This window comes from Vigna angularis, chromosome 7 (genome assembly GCF_016808095.1).
Source record: "Vigna angularis cultivar LongXiaoDou No.4 chromosome 7, ASM1680809v1, whole genome shotgun sequence".
Taxonomy (NCBI): domain Eukaryota; kingdom Viridiplantae; phylum Streptophyta; class Magnoliopsida; order Fabales; family Fabaceae; genus Vigna; species Vigna angularis.
The window spans coordinates 21,117,080-21,134,385 of record NC_068976.1 but is presented as its reverse complement, the minus strand read 5'-3'; the positions used below and the strand labels follow the sequence as shown (position 1 = coordinate 21,134,385).

General features: G+C 29.6%; 3 protein-coding genes across 4 annotated transcripts; 2 read left to right on the top strand and 1 right to left on the bottom strand.

Moving 5' to 3' along the window:
* Positions 1 to 301: 301 nt before the first annotated feature.
* Positions 302 to 2,590, bottom strand: LOC108337105 (phytoene synthase 2, chloroplastic). Its single transcript, XM_017573562.2, has 5 exons — positions 2,073 to 2,590; positions 1,909 to 1,959; positions 1,639 to 1,811; positions 1,145 to 1,380; positions 302 to 806 (listed from the first exon to the last, which is right to left on the bottom strand). Exons 1-5 carry the CDS (start codon positions 2,437 to 2,439, stop codon positions 464 to 466), a joined length of 1,170 nt encoding a protein of 389 aa, XP_017429051.1. The 5' UTR covers positions 2,440 to 2,590; the 3' UTR covers positions 302 to 463.
* A 5,097-nt stretch (positions 2,591 to 7,687) lies between these two features.
* Positions 7,688 to 11,144, top strand: LOC108337545 (protein JASON). 2 transcript variants are annotated; one of them, XM_052880367.1, is made up of 8 exons: positions 7,688 to 7,951; positions 8,059 to 8,104; positions 8,189 to 8,259; positions 8,861 to 9,108; positions 9,481 to 10,150; positions 10,239 to 10,318; positions 10,680 to 10,787; positions 11,006 to 11,142. In XM_052880367.1, exons 1-7 carry the CDS (start codon positions 7,805 to 7,807, stop codon positions 10,753 to 10,755), a joined length of 1,338 nt encoding a protein of 445 aa, XP_052736327.1. In that variant the 5' UTR covers positions 7,688 to 7,804; the 3' UTR covers positions 10,756 to 10,787; positions 11,006 to 11,142. The 2 variants fall into 2 exon arrangements, with proteins under 2 accessions (XP_052736327.1, XP_052736326.1); XM_052880366.1 differs by having other exon boundaries at positions 10,680 to 11,144.
* Positions 11,145 to 15,257: 4,113 nt separating this feature from the next.
* On the top strand, positions 15,258 to 16,537 carry LOC108337278 (glutathione S-transferase F9). Its single transcript, XM_017573768.2, has 3 exons — positions 15,258 to 15,698; positions 15,794 to 15,842; positions 15,966 to 16,537. The coding sequence occupies exons 1-3, from the start codon at positions 15,555 to 15,557 to the stop codon at positions 16,418 to 16,420; spliced, it is 648 nt and encodes a 215-aa protein (XP_017429257.1). The 5' UTR covers positions 15,258 to 15,554; the 3' UTR covers positions 16,421 to 16,537.
* Positions 16,538 to 17,306: the final 769 nt, after the last annotated feature.

Below are 17,306 nucleotides of genomic sequence, written 5' to 3'. Positions count from 1 at the left end.
CTCAAATATGAGCCTAACCATATAAAGGACTGATAACTCTTTATCCTAAAATCTTAAAGCAATGAACTAATGGATATTTCACTGCTTTACTTTCTCATTTTATCCAATGTAAGACTTGTAGTCACACTTGAATTCTTAACAATATCGATGAGAGAGACAACCCACAGCACTAATGAGTAGTGAATAAACTTATATAAAATATCATATCATCATTTTATCCCAAAACCTTTGAGTAATGGTTTATGGATCTTTCTACTTGTTAGTTATCTTAACATGTGTGTATAAAAATAACTCAGAGAACTTTGAAGAATGGTTTCTAATATTTATGATAAGGAATTGATTAAATGAATGGATTGCAACTGTTGTAGAAGACATCTAGGTAACTTCAGATGTATACAATTCTAACTAGGTAATCACAAATTGTAACAGCTATTTATTTTCTGTTAACCATTTTGGTGAAGTTCTAAGGGCCTAGAAGTGAAAGACCATAGGCAGCAGGAAGTGACAAGAGCTTCTTGACTTTTCCTACATAAGCCCTTTTTGTGAAGTTATTATAGTCATTGGCTTCAATAGAATCTAATATTTGCCTATATAACAACAGTGATGCCCACACTGGCCACCTGCTAGCAGAGTTTAGCTCTGCAACTCCTTTCTCTGCCTCATCAAAAAACATCCTTGCTCTCTTTATCTGTCCCTTCATGAATTTCCTCCATTTATCTGTAACTTTACCCCGGAAAATGTCATCATCTGAAAGCCCAGCTTTTGCCAATTCATCTTGTGGAAGATATACTCTTCCTCTTCTGGCACTGCAATCATAAAAAACTACACCAAATTAGACAACATGATTGCAATGCTATGGACAACTAAAACTAGAGTCTAACATAAATAGTGTAAAAGCTTTTCCCTTGTTACCATCAGATTTCCGCAAGATCATGCAACAAAATTCTACACTATTGGTGCATATATTATTTAAACATTGTCTGGCATAGGCCTAGTTTATATTGCGTTTTAGTTATGTTGCTATTTGTTTTTCATTTCTTGGCAAGTTATGGTGAGATACCCTTAAGTGAAAAAGATGTTAAATGTCATTTCTTTTTTGTGTTTTGTTTAATTGGATGGCATTGAAGTGTTCAAAGAAACTTACTCTTCTCCCACGTCTCTGAGAATGTTGGTGAGTTGATTTGCAATGCCTAGAGCCAATGCAGCATTATAAATGCACTCTGTTGAAGCCTTTGAATCTGGTGCTATCCCCATTACTGGCACACTCATAAGGCCTACTGTTCCAGCAACATAGTAGCAGTAAAGGTACAGTTCATCAAAGTTTTCGTATCTTGACTTCTTAAGGTCCATCCTCATTCCTTGGATCATGTCCTTAAAGGGCTGTTTCAAAGAACAATTCAATTTCATTAGAATCCGTTTCAGCACACAAGTTTCACAATTTTGTTTCATCAGAATCAATGACTCTCCTCTACTTCATTTCATCTGGGTATTCTTAAGTAATAAAGGTTTGCATCAAAGGCCAACATAAATTACAAAAATAAAACTCAAATTTTCAGTAAGGAATAACACAAAAAGTAGCATGTAAGTATAGTCCAAAAGGGGTGTAAAGCTCAAACTTTGATTTAACATTTAAAGTACCTGAATATCAACTGGGTACTTTGAGACAGTATGTGAGAGAGCAGCATCATACATATCATAGGGTCGACCTTCAAAAACATCAGTTAATCGTTGCTCCCACCTGTCCAAGGCACCAGGGGTGATGTGTGAAGAGTTTGGTCCATCAACCAGTTCATCAGTTCTTCTGCACCAAACTGCAAAGGACAAATGAGATTGTCAAATCCAAAACAAATCTCAGTGGAGAACCTGAAAGTAGCAGTAAGAAATGTAATGTAATCTGATTACAGATACCATAAATTGCCCAAATCGCTTTTCGTCGCTCTGCAGTCATCAATTGTGTGCCTAAAAAGTTTACATTTTGAAGACAATTGGTTAGGACAATGAACAGATAATGATTCTAAACCATGTAATGTAACAGTTTCTTAGAAAAGGGGAAAAAAAGAAACAAGTACTACCTAAGTAAAATGTCTTGGCATACTCAGCACAGACTTCACCACACCGATCATAAGCCACATTCAACAGATCCCCATTGGTGAAATCAGCTCCAACATCTTTGTCCAAATCTAAACCAATGTTTGTACCCCTTTTGTTCTCTTTCACAAGAGCTGCTTGCTTCAGCACGACATCATAGACCCTCTCCTCTGAGGATCTTGAAGTGTCAGCTGCCACTGCACTGGAAAAAGCAGAAACCCCACTGGCAAAGCTGACTCCTGAGAACCTTCTTTGGTTTCTTTCACCACTGCTACTCCTGCCTGCAAAGCTCACCAAGGAGTTGATGTTCTCTTTGGGCCAACAACTCACCCAAACAAGAACACCAGACATCTCAAGAACAGCGAAACTTTCTTCCTTCCACTACTTCAGGTGCAGCTTCACAAGTAGTGAAGGATGAAAATGAAGAAACCTTTGAGAATAATGCAGTTTGGTTTGAGAATAAGGTTGTTTGTTTTCTGAGGTTGTAACTAAATTCAGAAACTGAACAAGGATATATAGAAAAGAGATTGTGATTGTAATGAAACCCGTAGCCTACACATGTCAAAATGTATGGACAGTGGCCTTGTAATCCTCAATGTGATCAACTTGAGATCATCTTCTTTGTCTTTTACTCCAACACTCTCTTCTCTCTCAGTCTCTTTATTTTTAAGCCACAATTTTATTTTCTTTTTCTATTTTTTAATAATAACCAACAAAAGGGTTGCCAAGCATTTTCTGTATTATAAAAATAAAAACACCGAAAAAAATTATTCTTTTGAAATTTCTGAGTTCTAAATAATATTTTTTAAATTTTTTACACCACTCATTTCTTTCCTCGCTTATTCCAAGTATTCATAGATTTCGTGTTTACGTGTGGTCCTATGTTTTGGTTTGCTTGCGTTGTATTTACAAAATTTATTCAGAGTCGCAAATTTTCTGTACACATTCAAATTATGCCTTCACACACATTTTGTATTAAAATTTTAAAACATTACACTTTTATCATTTAATTTTTCATTGATCTGTTAAATATGTAATGAAATATAATAAAACGTAATTAAGAAAAACAAAGCGATATTTGTTTAAAACGATTTTTGTGAAATGACATCGTTTTCACTACATTTTTTTTTCTTTTCATGACGCTTTAACATGTTGAAATATGTTAAATTGAACAAAAAATGAAGGTAGCATATATAAAAAAATAACTAATAAACTCATAAAATAATAATAGTTTAATACATATTGTTAAAATATGTTAAATTGAAAAAAATAAATGAAGGTAACATATAAAAAAAATTACTAATAAACTCATAAAATAGTAATAGTTTAACGATAAAATATGTAGCTAAACTAATTTTATTTTTTATAAATTATTTTCGATAATAGGGAAAAAATATGTTACAATAAAACCAACAAAATTTACTTTTTTTTCTTAAGAATATAGAAAAGAGATCCAAATGAATTCAACATTAAAAAGATTTGATAGATACATCAGATATTGTCTTAGTGCATATTTGGTTTCTCACCTTAAGTCCGGACAAACATAAATATGTGATTTATATTTAACTTCAAATAATAATAATTTTGGTTTTCATGATGGAAAAATGAATCTGAAGCTAAATTTGTATTTAGTTTTTCGATTTAATAATAAAATTGACGCAAAAGGTTGGTGTTGTGTTTATGAGTTCAGGTAAGATATTTTTAAAATACTTTTCTTATAACAAATATTTAAGTAAAATTGTACATATATAATTAATATCAAAGTCGTAAAATTAATAGCAGTTTGGTTTAGTAATAAATCAAAATAAAATTTGCTCTTTCGTTGATGTAAATAGAAATATATCATATACAAAATTCTAGTTTATTTTGCTAGTAAAGGACATAATTATCATATCTGTTTCCCTCAACTGCGATTTTTTATACTTTTGAAATTTTTTTGCATCTTCAACTACGTTTTGATACTTAAATTCAATTTTTACATAGAAAAAAACAATCAATGACAAATTTCGAAACACATTAAGAGCACTTCGTTCTTATAGAAAATGATTCTATAAAATTATAAATATTTTCTAACAAAAATTAGATATAATCAGTAAGAGCATGATGCTACTCTTTCCTACCACAACCTCGATGCCAATTAAGATGTATGGAAGATTCGGAGAAGGAATATGACAGGTTTGGAAGTTGTCCCACGGATAATTACTTATTCATTACAACTTTAATTAAAAATATTAGTCTTTCTTGATGAATGAGTTATGTAATAAAAGGTGATTATTATTAGATTAATAACAAGTTTGATTTCAGATTTTCTACTTTAATTAGTGATTTAAGTGTCAGAATGTGTTTAACAAGTATTTAAGCGGTCAATTTAACGCTGTGTTCGTTTGAAGCGATTTAACTGTTCACACAGTTTTGCGAGCGAGGAATTAAGCTCGTTATGCGTTCGGTTGGAGTGAAATGCGCGGACGGATTTGTAGTGAAATGCGGGATGGTTGCACTGTTCAGTCACCCGCGGTTGTGATGAGATTTGAGTGAATTGTCGCGGAAAAGTTGTATGTGCCCTCTAATTTAAGCAACGAAAGAGGGTGGCGTAACCGGTTACAGCAGAGTGAAGTTTTGGCTGGCACGCGTAACCGGTTACGCAAACGCGTAACCGGTTACAAGGCTATATATTTTTCAGTTTTTTGTATAATTATTTTAATACTATAATTTAAAAAGATCTACATCTTAATAAAATTAGGTATATTATATTTTCTAATTTATTAAAAATAAGTTGATTATTTAATTTTTATAATTTTTAAAAATTAATTTTATAAATTATTCATAATTTTTTTTTCTTTATAAACATTTTTACAATTAAATATTACATTTATAAATAACATTTTATATTACTTTTATAACTAGGGGTATTTTGGTAATCTTTAATTTCTACCAATTAAACTAATTTTTAAAATCTATCACATCAATCAAATCCTACACTAATTCTCACAAACTTTACTTCCAAATTCACTCTCAATTACTCACAAATTCACTCTCAATTACCGACAAATCCACTCAAAAAAACAACTAAAAAATTATCCTCAAATCCACTCAAAAAAACAACTAAAAAATTACCCTCAAATCCATTCAAATCATCTTCCCCAAATCATCTCTCTCAAATCTACTCAAAAGAACAAAGTCTAAGAGAGATTTCAGTCTCACATATACGAAAATGTATGTTATGTTATCGTTAACATAAGTAAAATTCTAATAATTGAAAGAGTACGATGCTGAACTCATTCACGCTGTTCATTGCATCATATGAAAAATCAAATCCCAAGTCGGCAATTTTAAGGTTTATTTTTTTCGGGTTTCTCAAGTGAGTAGGTATAGTGTTCTCGGAGAAGGTTTGGTTTGACACATACGTTTTCTTAATTTTTTTTTCCAAGTTATTAATTATAGGAAAGTATTTTTAAGCATTTATGAGGTATGGAGTTCAGCGTAAGGTTGGTGTGACTTTAAAGGTGCAAGTGAAGGATATGCTTTCATGAACTTTTGGAATCTGGAAAGTAGCTTGATTGGCATTTTGTTTGGATATTGATGCATGTGGTGGTCATGTGGGCAACTAGGTATACGTAGCTATGCGATCAGCAAAAGACCACGATAACCATTCATAGTCAAATAATGCTGCATCAACTCTTATCATCATCAAACAATAATAATACCTAAACTTAGTCTTTCATACCTAATAATATGTTATTTGTTGGAAGTCTCACGTGAGATAAAATTAAATTATAATATATAAGTAGGTACAAATCTTATTATATAAATCGGTTTTTTAAAGTTAAATTAGATTTAAAAACCATTTTTCTAACCTGGTATCAAAGTCAGGTTGAAGCCTATCCTAATCAGATCTATGTGACATTCTGTTCCACCTATTGTTGGAACACTATCGGACCACCCTTTAATTCTATTCTCACGTTCCATATGTTTATACCTCAAAATGAAGGAAATTGATTTTGAGGATTGAATTAGGCTTAAAAATCAATTTTCTAACTTTATTTAAATCACGTTCACATATTCTTAAAACAATTCATATATAATACAAATTTTATGTCCATTTCCTAATAAAAGAAAAAAGCTCGTGTAGTTAAATGTGGTTACAATATCATAGGAAATTAGATTTTACAAAGAAAAAAATTATATATATTATATTTAGTTATTTGTAGAAAGATGTCTTAAAATATAAAGTCTAATTTTATAGTTCTATTGTTAGTCATGTTCTCTAGTGTGATTATAAGGTACTTTTGGAAAATACTAAGTTAATTGATACTAACAATTGTCATTCAATCATACAATTAGCAGCACTGTAAATAAATCGACACTGTAACTCATATTAAAAGATAATTGAGTCTCCCTTAATAATCCATACAAATATATAAGACCATTAAAATTATTATAAATAGTTGAGCATCTATAAAAGAAATGTAAGTTTATTATCTATACAAAATCATATTTTCAATATTAAATCATTTTAGTCAATTTTTGATTTGAGAATTAGAGTGTCATTGTGGTAATTCAACAAAAACTGAGAATAATAAAAAAATGAGGACAAAAAAAATTAAAGATAAAAAATACTAAAGACACAAAATTCATATTACCAAATTTCAAATAGACCTAATGAATGATTTTATAACATCAATCCAACTTTCATTGAAAACATTCAACCACATCAGGACAGATTATGAATAATATTCATGAATATAGAATTATTTTTTATCCTTAATTATCTCAACTTTCATTGAAAAAAAAATCAATTTATTTTGCTGAGTATATGTTTTAAAAGGTGCATATAATATACAATTAAAGCAAAATTCGGGTTGGGCTTGTGCGCTGAAGCAAGAACAAAAGGTAGTAGTTTCTTTCTGCACCCCTATAAAATATTGTATCTCCATTTTATCCTTAAAATAGATATTAAAAACTTTAAATACACTTTTTATTTTCACTTTCTCTTCCTTTCTCCTTCTTTTTGGGACCGGGGTATAAAAAGGAAATCGCAAGTATAAAAAAGTACAGATTAAATGATTTGAAAAATATTTTCAAATCTAAAACTATCTTTAAAAATTCGGATTAAATATTTCGAAAGATACTTTTAAATTTAGAAAAGTCTTTCAAAACACTTAAGATAAATAAATACATTTTGAACAGAATGTTCTGAAAAATATTTTCGATATGAAAAACATCTTCCAAAATACTTATTCTGAAACAATATTTTTATATTCTCAATTGAACGTTGAGACATTTTCCAAATTCATAAATACTTTTCAACACACTGTGTTAAAAAATATACAAATATTTTTTAAAATCAATATTTCGAAAAATATTTTTAAATTTGAAAATACTTTGGAAATTACTCAATCTCAAATGGATCTTATTTTATTTATGTATTTATTTTTCTAGTTATAATTTTTTAATTATTAAAAAATATGAAACGCATGTATTTTTACTGGCAGTTATAAATAATATTTAGTAAACAGTTGTAAAAAAGAATTCTTCAAAATGATTCTTAAATTAACAATTTTTTCTTATTGATTAATTAATTTAATTTCCCTCGCTGTGAGCCACTTCAAAATTCAAATTGGAGACGCTGCTCAAGCACTCACTGTTCACGCCCTTTCTCAGACTCCGTTTCGATTTTGAACTGAATTCGAAGTTAGGGTTTCTGAATTTCCATGACATGCTGAGGAGCGTCTTCTGGTTCATGATCCGTTTCTTCTTCCGATCCTTCACCAAAGTAATGGGCTGCTTCTTCGCTTGCTTCCGGATCAGAGACACTCGCCGTACGCACACACCGCAATTGATTTCCACCACCAATCGTTCCAACGTAAAATTTCACATTTCGCATTTGTCTTTCTTCTTTTCACGTATTATTTTTAATTACTTTTTTGTTTGGTTGTCTGTAATAATTAGAATTTTCTGTGTATGTACCAGGGTGTTGTGACATCTCGGAACAGCTTGCCTTCTTTATTAACTGAAGGTGTTTTTGGTTTCTTTCTTACTGCTTTTACGTTTTCTTTTTGTCTTTCATTTCTTTTACTGATTCTGTGTTCTAACTTTTTAGAAGAGAGAGATAATTCTGCTCGGATCGATGGGGTGGGGTTTCAGGGAGAATTCCAGGGACTCCAGGACGAGGTATTTTCGTTGAGTTATTAATATTGCTATTGGTATTTCACTATTACTGCAGCTGAAATTATTTCTTAATGATTTTTGTCAGGTTGTGTTTGATTGTTACAAATTTTGTCTGAACAAGTTAGGGCATCGAGTAAAATAAGATTAATATTTTATCTTGTGAATTCGCTTCAAGCTGGGTGAAATGAATAGACAAACTGTGACATGGTTAGGTTTTTGAGTTGTTCTTGCGCAGATGTGAAATGTAAATTTTAAGAACCTCTTGGATGTAGTATACAAATAAAATGTGAAGAACAACAGATGATTTTATGAACCTCTTTTGTAAAAATGCTGGAAACATTTGATAAAGAAGCACTCTTAGGACCATTAGTTTTCATTCAATTTGGCTTGTTAAAAGTCAGTCATCCATCACCTTTCAATCATCTGCCGTGTATTCATGTATACATTTTTTTTATCCAAACCCTAAACTGTACATGGAACCATGCATATATCAAATGTCAAATACTTCCAAGTTTCTTTTACATCTTGTTTATTATTTTGTTCTTACATTTCTGTTTCTGTCAATTGAATTTTGATTGTCTCATTACTTAAACTATTTCCACAGGCTAAGTTTCTTAAAGCTTGTGGGACCTTACCAGGAACACCTATTGAAATTCGCAAAGCATCTGAGCAATTGAAGAAATCACCATCTCCTGATCATGAATCTGACCCTTCAAGATTTTATTCTTGGCTTCCTAACACGTCTTTGGAGAAACTGCAGCCGGATGTCCAATCATTTGATCCACCAACTCCGATAAAACTTTGCCATGAGTGGGGAAATAGCATGAATTCATTTGAGCACACATCAAATAGGTTATTGTTGACTTTGGATTTTTTTTGTTAATACTGATATTCAATAATAATGAATTTGAAAGTGACACTTGAGTCAATTTGCATAGTAGGTGAAGCTTTTTACTCAATTTTCATTGTAGTCGGCTTTAGATGCATTTTTTACTGTTAGAGCTCTTAATAGAGAAACTGCATTTTTAACTAATAGAAAATTAGGCAGTCTGTGATTTTAAGAGAAATGTCCTTCAAATGGCTCCTTCATTCCTTTTATATTTTAGATTTTAAATAATTGCTAATTGTCGGGATGTTTTGGTTGGAACTTGGACTTGTCAACTGGCAATTACATAGGAGGGAGAACTAGAACCTGATCGGATGTTAGTTTCATTTCTTTTGCAGTTGCGTCTCCAAAGCACAAGATACTCGCGATGACTCTGTTGACTATATAGAAAAAAGTTGTGCAGGGAACCCTCATGGGGAAGATATTTCTGAAAGGAATGCAGCTTTAGTTTCACCTCTGCTACCCTCAAATACTCAGAGAAAGAACAAGTCTGTTCGTTTTGAAAGAGAAACTGACTTGGCATCCTACGGAAGCTCATCAAACGATTGGCATATGAAAGAAAACAAATCACCAAACAATCAAAGTGCATATAAACAATCTCCTTATCCTACCCCGTTGAAGTTATTCGATGAGATTCAAACACCAGGAACTGTGTATCCTACATCATTAGAAGAGTTACGTAGTGGTAAGGCTCAGGTTCGGTCTCAGTTTGTCTATCCAACTAACAATCGAGGTGATAATGTCTTTCGATGCAAAATACTAGAGGCCGGGGATTTTAGTTTCGAAGAAGATTCAAGTGAGCTGAGTAATTTGGTTGACCAATCTCAAAATGGAACTCCTATTCCAGAACAAGGGTTGAAGAAAATTTCAGATGGATATGACAATGAGGAGAAATCGATTTTGTCTGCTAGATTAACTCCTCTGTCAATCATTGATGAGCATTCTCCCATTTCTCTTAAGTGGTGGTATGGCAATGGCATCCCGAATTCCACAACTAAGTACAAGGAGGTATGTTTTGCAATCATTATTTGGTGTTATAAGGTTTTTAAATCTTTATACTCCATCTGATTAGTAGTCTTTGACTGATTGTCCACAGGACCAGAAAGTAAAATGGCATGCAACCCCGTTTGAAGAGAGGCTGGATAAGGCACTGTCTGAGAATTTTATATCTCAAAGGTATCTCAACTTAACAACTGATTGTAATCTGTTTATCAGTTAAAAAGGAATTCTTTGAACCAAAAGAACGTAAAATCTTGGAACCCATAAAATTTCTTTGAACCACATGACAAGAGTGACAATTTCAGTAAGGGCATGCTAAATGCATTCCTTAGTAATGGTTTATTTTTGTTGACCATAGAAATTTCACTCGAGTTTAACTCATTTGTAGAGTAAAAAAATCATTTCTAATGGTTGAAGTATACCCATGTTTGGCATGCCTTGTTGCCACTGAAATTTTTATTTTGAAATTATATTTTACTCGTTAATTCTTTAAATATGTATCTGTAAATGTCCTTCTAATTTGTTATTTGATTTACAGGAAGCTTGTTCGAGGGAAACCGGTGGAATTTGACGACATTGAAGAAAATGATAGTGCATCGTCTCAGCGGCTATAGTCAAAAGTCATGTTTTATGCGGTGTCATTTTGGTAACTGTATATGTCCATCTCATCTCATTGTAGTATCTTATGTGGGAAGTAATTCAATATTCTGGAAACTAATTGCTAATAAGCTGCATTCAGTATGCTGATTGGTCTGCATCAGCTGTTTATTATACAAATTTTGCATTACCGTAGAAACTATCTACCAGTCTGCGACAATAGTCTCATCCCTGCGTAAGCACTAACGACAATACTTTCCTTCTCAGGAAAATGAGAAAGCTACCGAATTGTTGAATAAAAAGGGTGGCGGCTTCTTTTAATATACAATTTTTTCCCCACTAGTTGCTGATCATTCTTCGAATAATATGATATGTTAGTTGTATATTGGAAAAGCTGCCCTGGATTTTTGACGATAAGGGTGTGTCCTTATATAAAAAAAAAAAAAGTTGAAAGATCGACAGAGCAATTGTCAAGTCTTTGAGCAATCATGTTCTTTCCTAGCACATTTACAATGTTTCTTTCACAAATCGTGGTGGTGCATTAGTCATAACCTAATTTTAGATTGAGTTACTATTTTTTTTTAAAAGACTATTATGGTTTTTACTTTATATTTATTGGCTTATATATTAAATTTTGATTCCAAAGGACATTTGATTTCCTTGATCATTGGTTAAAGTTGGGTGTGTATATATAATTCAGTTCAGCATCTATATCATACCGACTCAAGTAATAAGTAACTTTTTTTTTATAATGCAACTCAAATAATTGACACATTTTAAAGATAAATAAACTAACGAGGAAGATATAGGAATAGTATTTAATAAAATCATTTATCGAAACAATTTTAATACATTACACTATTTTGTCCTCTTCGAGACGTTCCACTTTTCAATTGGTTCAAATGTATCCGTGTTTGTAGTCTTTTCTATTATTTAGTCTTTCATGTGGGTAATAATGGAATAGAGCAACTTCTATTTATTTAATTAAAATCGCAAGTGAGTTGGAAATAATACCCTCGAAAAATTTTCAATGATAAAAAAATAATACCTTAACCAGTATTTATATTAATATTTTATCATATTTTTATTTTGACATTAATTTATTAATCTATATTATTATATTAATACATATATTATCATATAATTAGTTGTGAATTTTTTTTCTTCTTATTATGTTATCAAAGAGTAACACGCACGACAACTTCCCAATGAAATGTTCTAATTTCACAGCATCTTTTCAATACTTCCACACTGCATTTCTTATTTATCAGTCCATTAACAAGTGTTGTTATCGCGAGATTACGTTGGTAAATACTAAATATTAAAATAATACTTCTCCATTTAGATAATATTGCACTTATATCGATTTTTAACTCATTAAAAAATTTCTCCTAAAATCCATAATATTACCAGAGATATATACACTCTTGTTCCTATTAAAGGATTATTTCCTTCGTATAAAATAGAGACGTGCATAAAGAGAACTCGTTTTTCGATCTGGATTGTTGAAAGATTTAATTTTATTTAAAATTAGTTGTCTTATCTAATAAAAAAGTTCAATGATTTTATATTTTAAAGATTTTGTGGAAAAGGGAACTTAATTAATGTTTGTTTACAATAAAAAAGTCACTTTAAAGAAAATTAATTTTATGAGAAGTTATTTTAAACAATTTGCAATTATAATCAATTTTTTTAAAAAAATTCTACTTCTGATTATTATTATTATGCAAAAAATATAGCAAATAAAATAAAAAAGTATGTTTTTCTTAACAAAGTAGTTATTTGATGGAATTATACCGTGTTTAATTTTCTAACTTTTATTTAATACGAAATTTAAACTTATATTTAAGTTCTTAATAATTATTATAAAATTTTAATGAAAAAAATTAAATACGGATGTTTTTATAAATTTAAAATAAAAACCTAAAGAATACCCGAGAAAACTTTTATAATAAGTAGAAATTTATTTTAATACTTTTAGGATTAAAATTTAAAAAAAAAATGATTTTTTTATAAATTAAATCTTAAATTTAGTATCCATTATAAATTTATAACCACATGCTTTTAGAAACTCATCGAGAGAGAAACAAATTCTACACGGAAAGAGACATTCACAACACAGACCACAGGACTCTTTTTCTAATGACTCCTTTAAAACACTTTAAAAGACTAATTTCTCATAAATTAATATTAACTTACCAACAAATTAAAAGAATATTTTGTAAAAAAATTTTAAAATAATTTATGAATAATTTTTTGTAAATATATTCAGAAAATTATTTTATAAAATCGTTTTTCAAAAATAATTTTAAAATATATTAATCAGAGTTAAATTCAAATTCAAATAAAAAATTAATACAGAACAAATTTAGTTTGAAATTAAAAAAATTTATGAGGCCTACTCCTTTTGTAATAGTTTGAGACATGCAATCGGACTTTATATGTCCCTAATAACTATTTTAAGGTTACAAATATTTTAATAAATGTAACTATGTAAACTCTCGTTATGTTTGGATAAAATATATTTTAGGAAAAAAAATGAAAAATAAAAAAATGACAAAATTAAAACCCATTAATATTATATGAATCGAAAGTTATTTAAGTTAGTATGTACTAACTATATATTTTATATCACTTCGTTTCATGTATTTTTTATTAGAAACTAAAAAATAAAATAAATGCTTTAAATTTTAGTAAATAGTGGCTATATTTTTTTTTGTCTCTTAACTTATAATAGATACATATAAGTAAATCAACAAAAGATTAAATGCAAGAAATATTTAATACTACTTTTTAATTTAAAATAAAAAATATATATATTTTTAAATAAGAAAGAGGATCTATGATCAATAGTTTATTTAATTCACATCCAATGAAAAATATAATTATCATATCCTTGAATATCTTTATATAAAGATCATATATTAGACATGAATCAAGTTAATCATATGATTCTTTTAAAAATATATGAGTAAAGTAATAAATAACACAATAATATTTGGATAATGATTTCTTTGACCAATATCAAAATATAAGATCGCTACAAAGAGAGATCTAAATCAATCCATAAAATTTCAAATTTTTTAGTGGACTTTTTATTATTATGTTTATCCTTCATCACTTTTCATCTTATATTAACATGAGTTTTTAAATTTCAGGAAATATAAATTATTATTGTTAATTATTTAAAAGAGATAACTTAATTATTTTTATACATAAAATTTATAAAGTTAAATATGTTTTTATATATCAACTATAAAAGCAAATTAAAATTGTTCTCTGTCATACATTTTGATTGTGTTTGATAATTTCATTTTATAAAACAATAAATTTAATCTTTTTCACTTAATTACCTTAAATTTAATGTCACGTGACAAACGAGTTTTCATGGTTAAATACGTTTTTGGTCCCTTAACTTTTAGTGAAAATTAGAATTAGTCCCTCTTCAAAACTTTGGCCTAATTTAGTCCCCAAATTTTAGAAATGTGTGAATTTAGTCCTTTTAACTAAATTTTGTTAAGTTTATTTGATGTTTCAAGTGCGTTTCATGATAGTATTTGAGTTGTTTATACCGTTTGACACATTTTTACTTCAATGTTAACTGAGAAATGCGTTCGAAACATCAAATAAAGTTAACAAAATTTGGTTAAAAGAACTAAATTCACACATTTCTAAAGTTTGAAGACTAAATTAGTCCAAAGTTTTGAAGAAGGACTAATTCCAATTTTCACTGAAAGTTAAGGGATCAAAAACATATTTAACCCTAAAATATATACACCGTTTACACATGTCCTTGAAAACTGTTATTTAATATTCATATATCAATTTTTAATTTTTTCAAATAAAATGATTTTTTTGAAATCGTCTTGTTCAACAGATCTTCCGTCTCTTATTAGAATTACTAACATTTCTTTCATGAATAACGATTTTTTGATAATATTTTAATATAATGTATCATGTGATTGATCTATATTGATGTTTATAATTATTATTATTGATTGTAAAATAATTTTAGATCAATCATAAAATGACACGTGAATGATGTTAAAATATTGTTAAAAAAATATTTTCAAAGTATGATTATTTTTTTTTCCTCTAATTTTCCATCTTCAATTTCATCATCTTGGTTCTTCGATCTATTCAATGATCCATACACAATCTTATCACAACTTCTCCTCTGCTCACCACAGATCCTCCAGTCATGTCATGGCGGTAATCATGGAGTTGCCAAACTACTTACTAAAGACGGCATGTACTTGGCAAAGACCAAGACGGAAGGCAACTTCAAAATGGAAAATGACAACATCATATTTCTGAAACAAAACAACTAAATTAATTGTCGTACATCCAAATGTCTTGCCAAAATAAATGTATGATTCTTCTCGCTTCATCTGTCCAATACTTTTATTCTTCCATTGCCAAGTGTTCTACATGCACAATAATCCTTTTCTTTTAAATTACATAAATAAATATTCACCTGAGATCCTACCATCAACATCACCTTTTCTTTCTTTGCTGCACACTTTCATCGACTAAGAGCGTTTTCAAGCACAAGAAAGTCAGAAAAAGTTAGAAGCTACAAAAGTAAGGAAAAAACATGTATTAAGAAACAAAAGCAGTTAAAAAAATATATTCGCATAAATGATTTATAAAAATATTATATACAATCAATCATGTAGTAGATATTATTGTATAAATAATATTTTCTTAATGTGATTTGACTCTTTCACTTGAGTCACTATAAGAAGTGTTACCCAGAAGCAAAGGTTGTGTTTGGCTCTTTCACTTCAGTATTGTTTGTCGAAGAGAATCAAAAATGGTGGTGAAGGTGTACGGTCCCCACTGTGCTTCCACCAAACGGGTGCTGGTTTGTCTCATTGAGAAGGAGATCGAATTTGAGGTTGTCCCTGTCGATGTCACTAAGGGCGAGCACAAAAATCCCGAGTATCTCAAGTTACAGGTTCAAAAACTCTTTTTTTTTTCTCTCCTCTCTTGAAGATTCCTCCATTAATTCTTTATCTTCTCATTCATCTTCTTTGTTGATCACATCTGCAGCCCTTTGGAGTTGTTCCCGTCATCCAAGATGGAGACTACACCTTATATGGTTAATTACACTTTCATCTCCAAAACTTTTCCTTTTTCCATTCATGTTTTGTTGAGTGACTAAGGTTTATAGTCGTTTATTTTCCAACCTTAAAATCTGCTGGTTTTTGGTCTGTTTGTGCAGAATCACGTGCCATAATGAGGTATTATGCAGAGAAATACAGATCTGAAGGGGTTGAGTTGTTAGGGAGGACAGCAGAAGAGAGGGGTGTAGTGGAACAATGGCTGGAAGTTGAAGCACATAACTTTAATCCACCGGCGTATGATTTGGCCGTGCATGTTCTGTTTGGTCCATTATTAGGCATCACTCCAGATCCAAAGGTGGCGGAAGAGAGTGAAGCAAAGCTGGTGAAGGTGTTGGATGTTTATGAGGAGAGACTGTCAAAGAGCAAGTATCTGGGTGGGGATTTCTTCAGTCTTGCTGACATAAGTCATCTTCCATTCACAGATTACATTGTGAATAAGATGAATAAAGGGTATTTGATTAAAGAGAGGAAGCATGTGAGTGCTTGGTGGGATGAGATAAGCAGTAGACCGTCGTGGAAGAAGGTTATCGAACTCTACCAACCTCCGATCTAGTTCTTCAATGGAGTCTGCAATTATTGTCATCTATCTTTCTACGTGCTTCTTCTTCTTCTCTGTAATAAGTGTACTCTTAGACTGTTGTCTGAAACTAAATAAATATCTGTTTAACAATTTTTTTCACAACCTTTTTAACAATTTTTATGTATAAATTGTAATCGGTTTATTTTAAATATACGACCTAATAAAATAATAATATATTATTTATTTATTGTGAAAAAAATGGTTTAAAAAAAAGTTATTATGCTAGTTTGAAATCGGGTTAGTTATGTTTTAGGTTATGTATTTGTTTTAGAAGAAAGTTTGAAAAACGTTGAACTAAAAATTAATAAAATATGAAAAAGAAACATCATAGGAAATTTTAATTTTTATGAAAGAAATCGATTTTTGTTTAAAAAAAGTTCATAAATTTTGTGCATACGTAAGAGAGATTTTTTCTCTTCTGTCACATTGATGTGTATGAAAAAAAATTCTAAAATTTCAATATTTTACAATGTTTTAAAATTCATTATTTTTTATATATTGAAATGGACAATTCTGTCGTCTATAATTGAAAAGAATATTTATTAAAGGTTTTTTTAACTTATCTTTATTATTGGATTTTTTATCATTTGCAAATTTGTTTCGAGAACTTTGTATATCAATTTCTTTCATATTTAAAAGTTAATCAATTATTTAAACATAAACAATATTTAAAAGTTAATCAATTATTTAAACATAAACAGTAAAATACTACAAAGAATAAATAATAATAATAAAAATAAAATTATAATTTTTAATGATAATGATAAAATTACAATGCATTATCTAATCAAAATTAATTTGTAATACTTTTTAAAATTTATTATATCAATTAAATCAATCATATTATTTATAAACATTT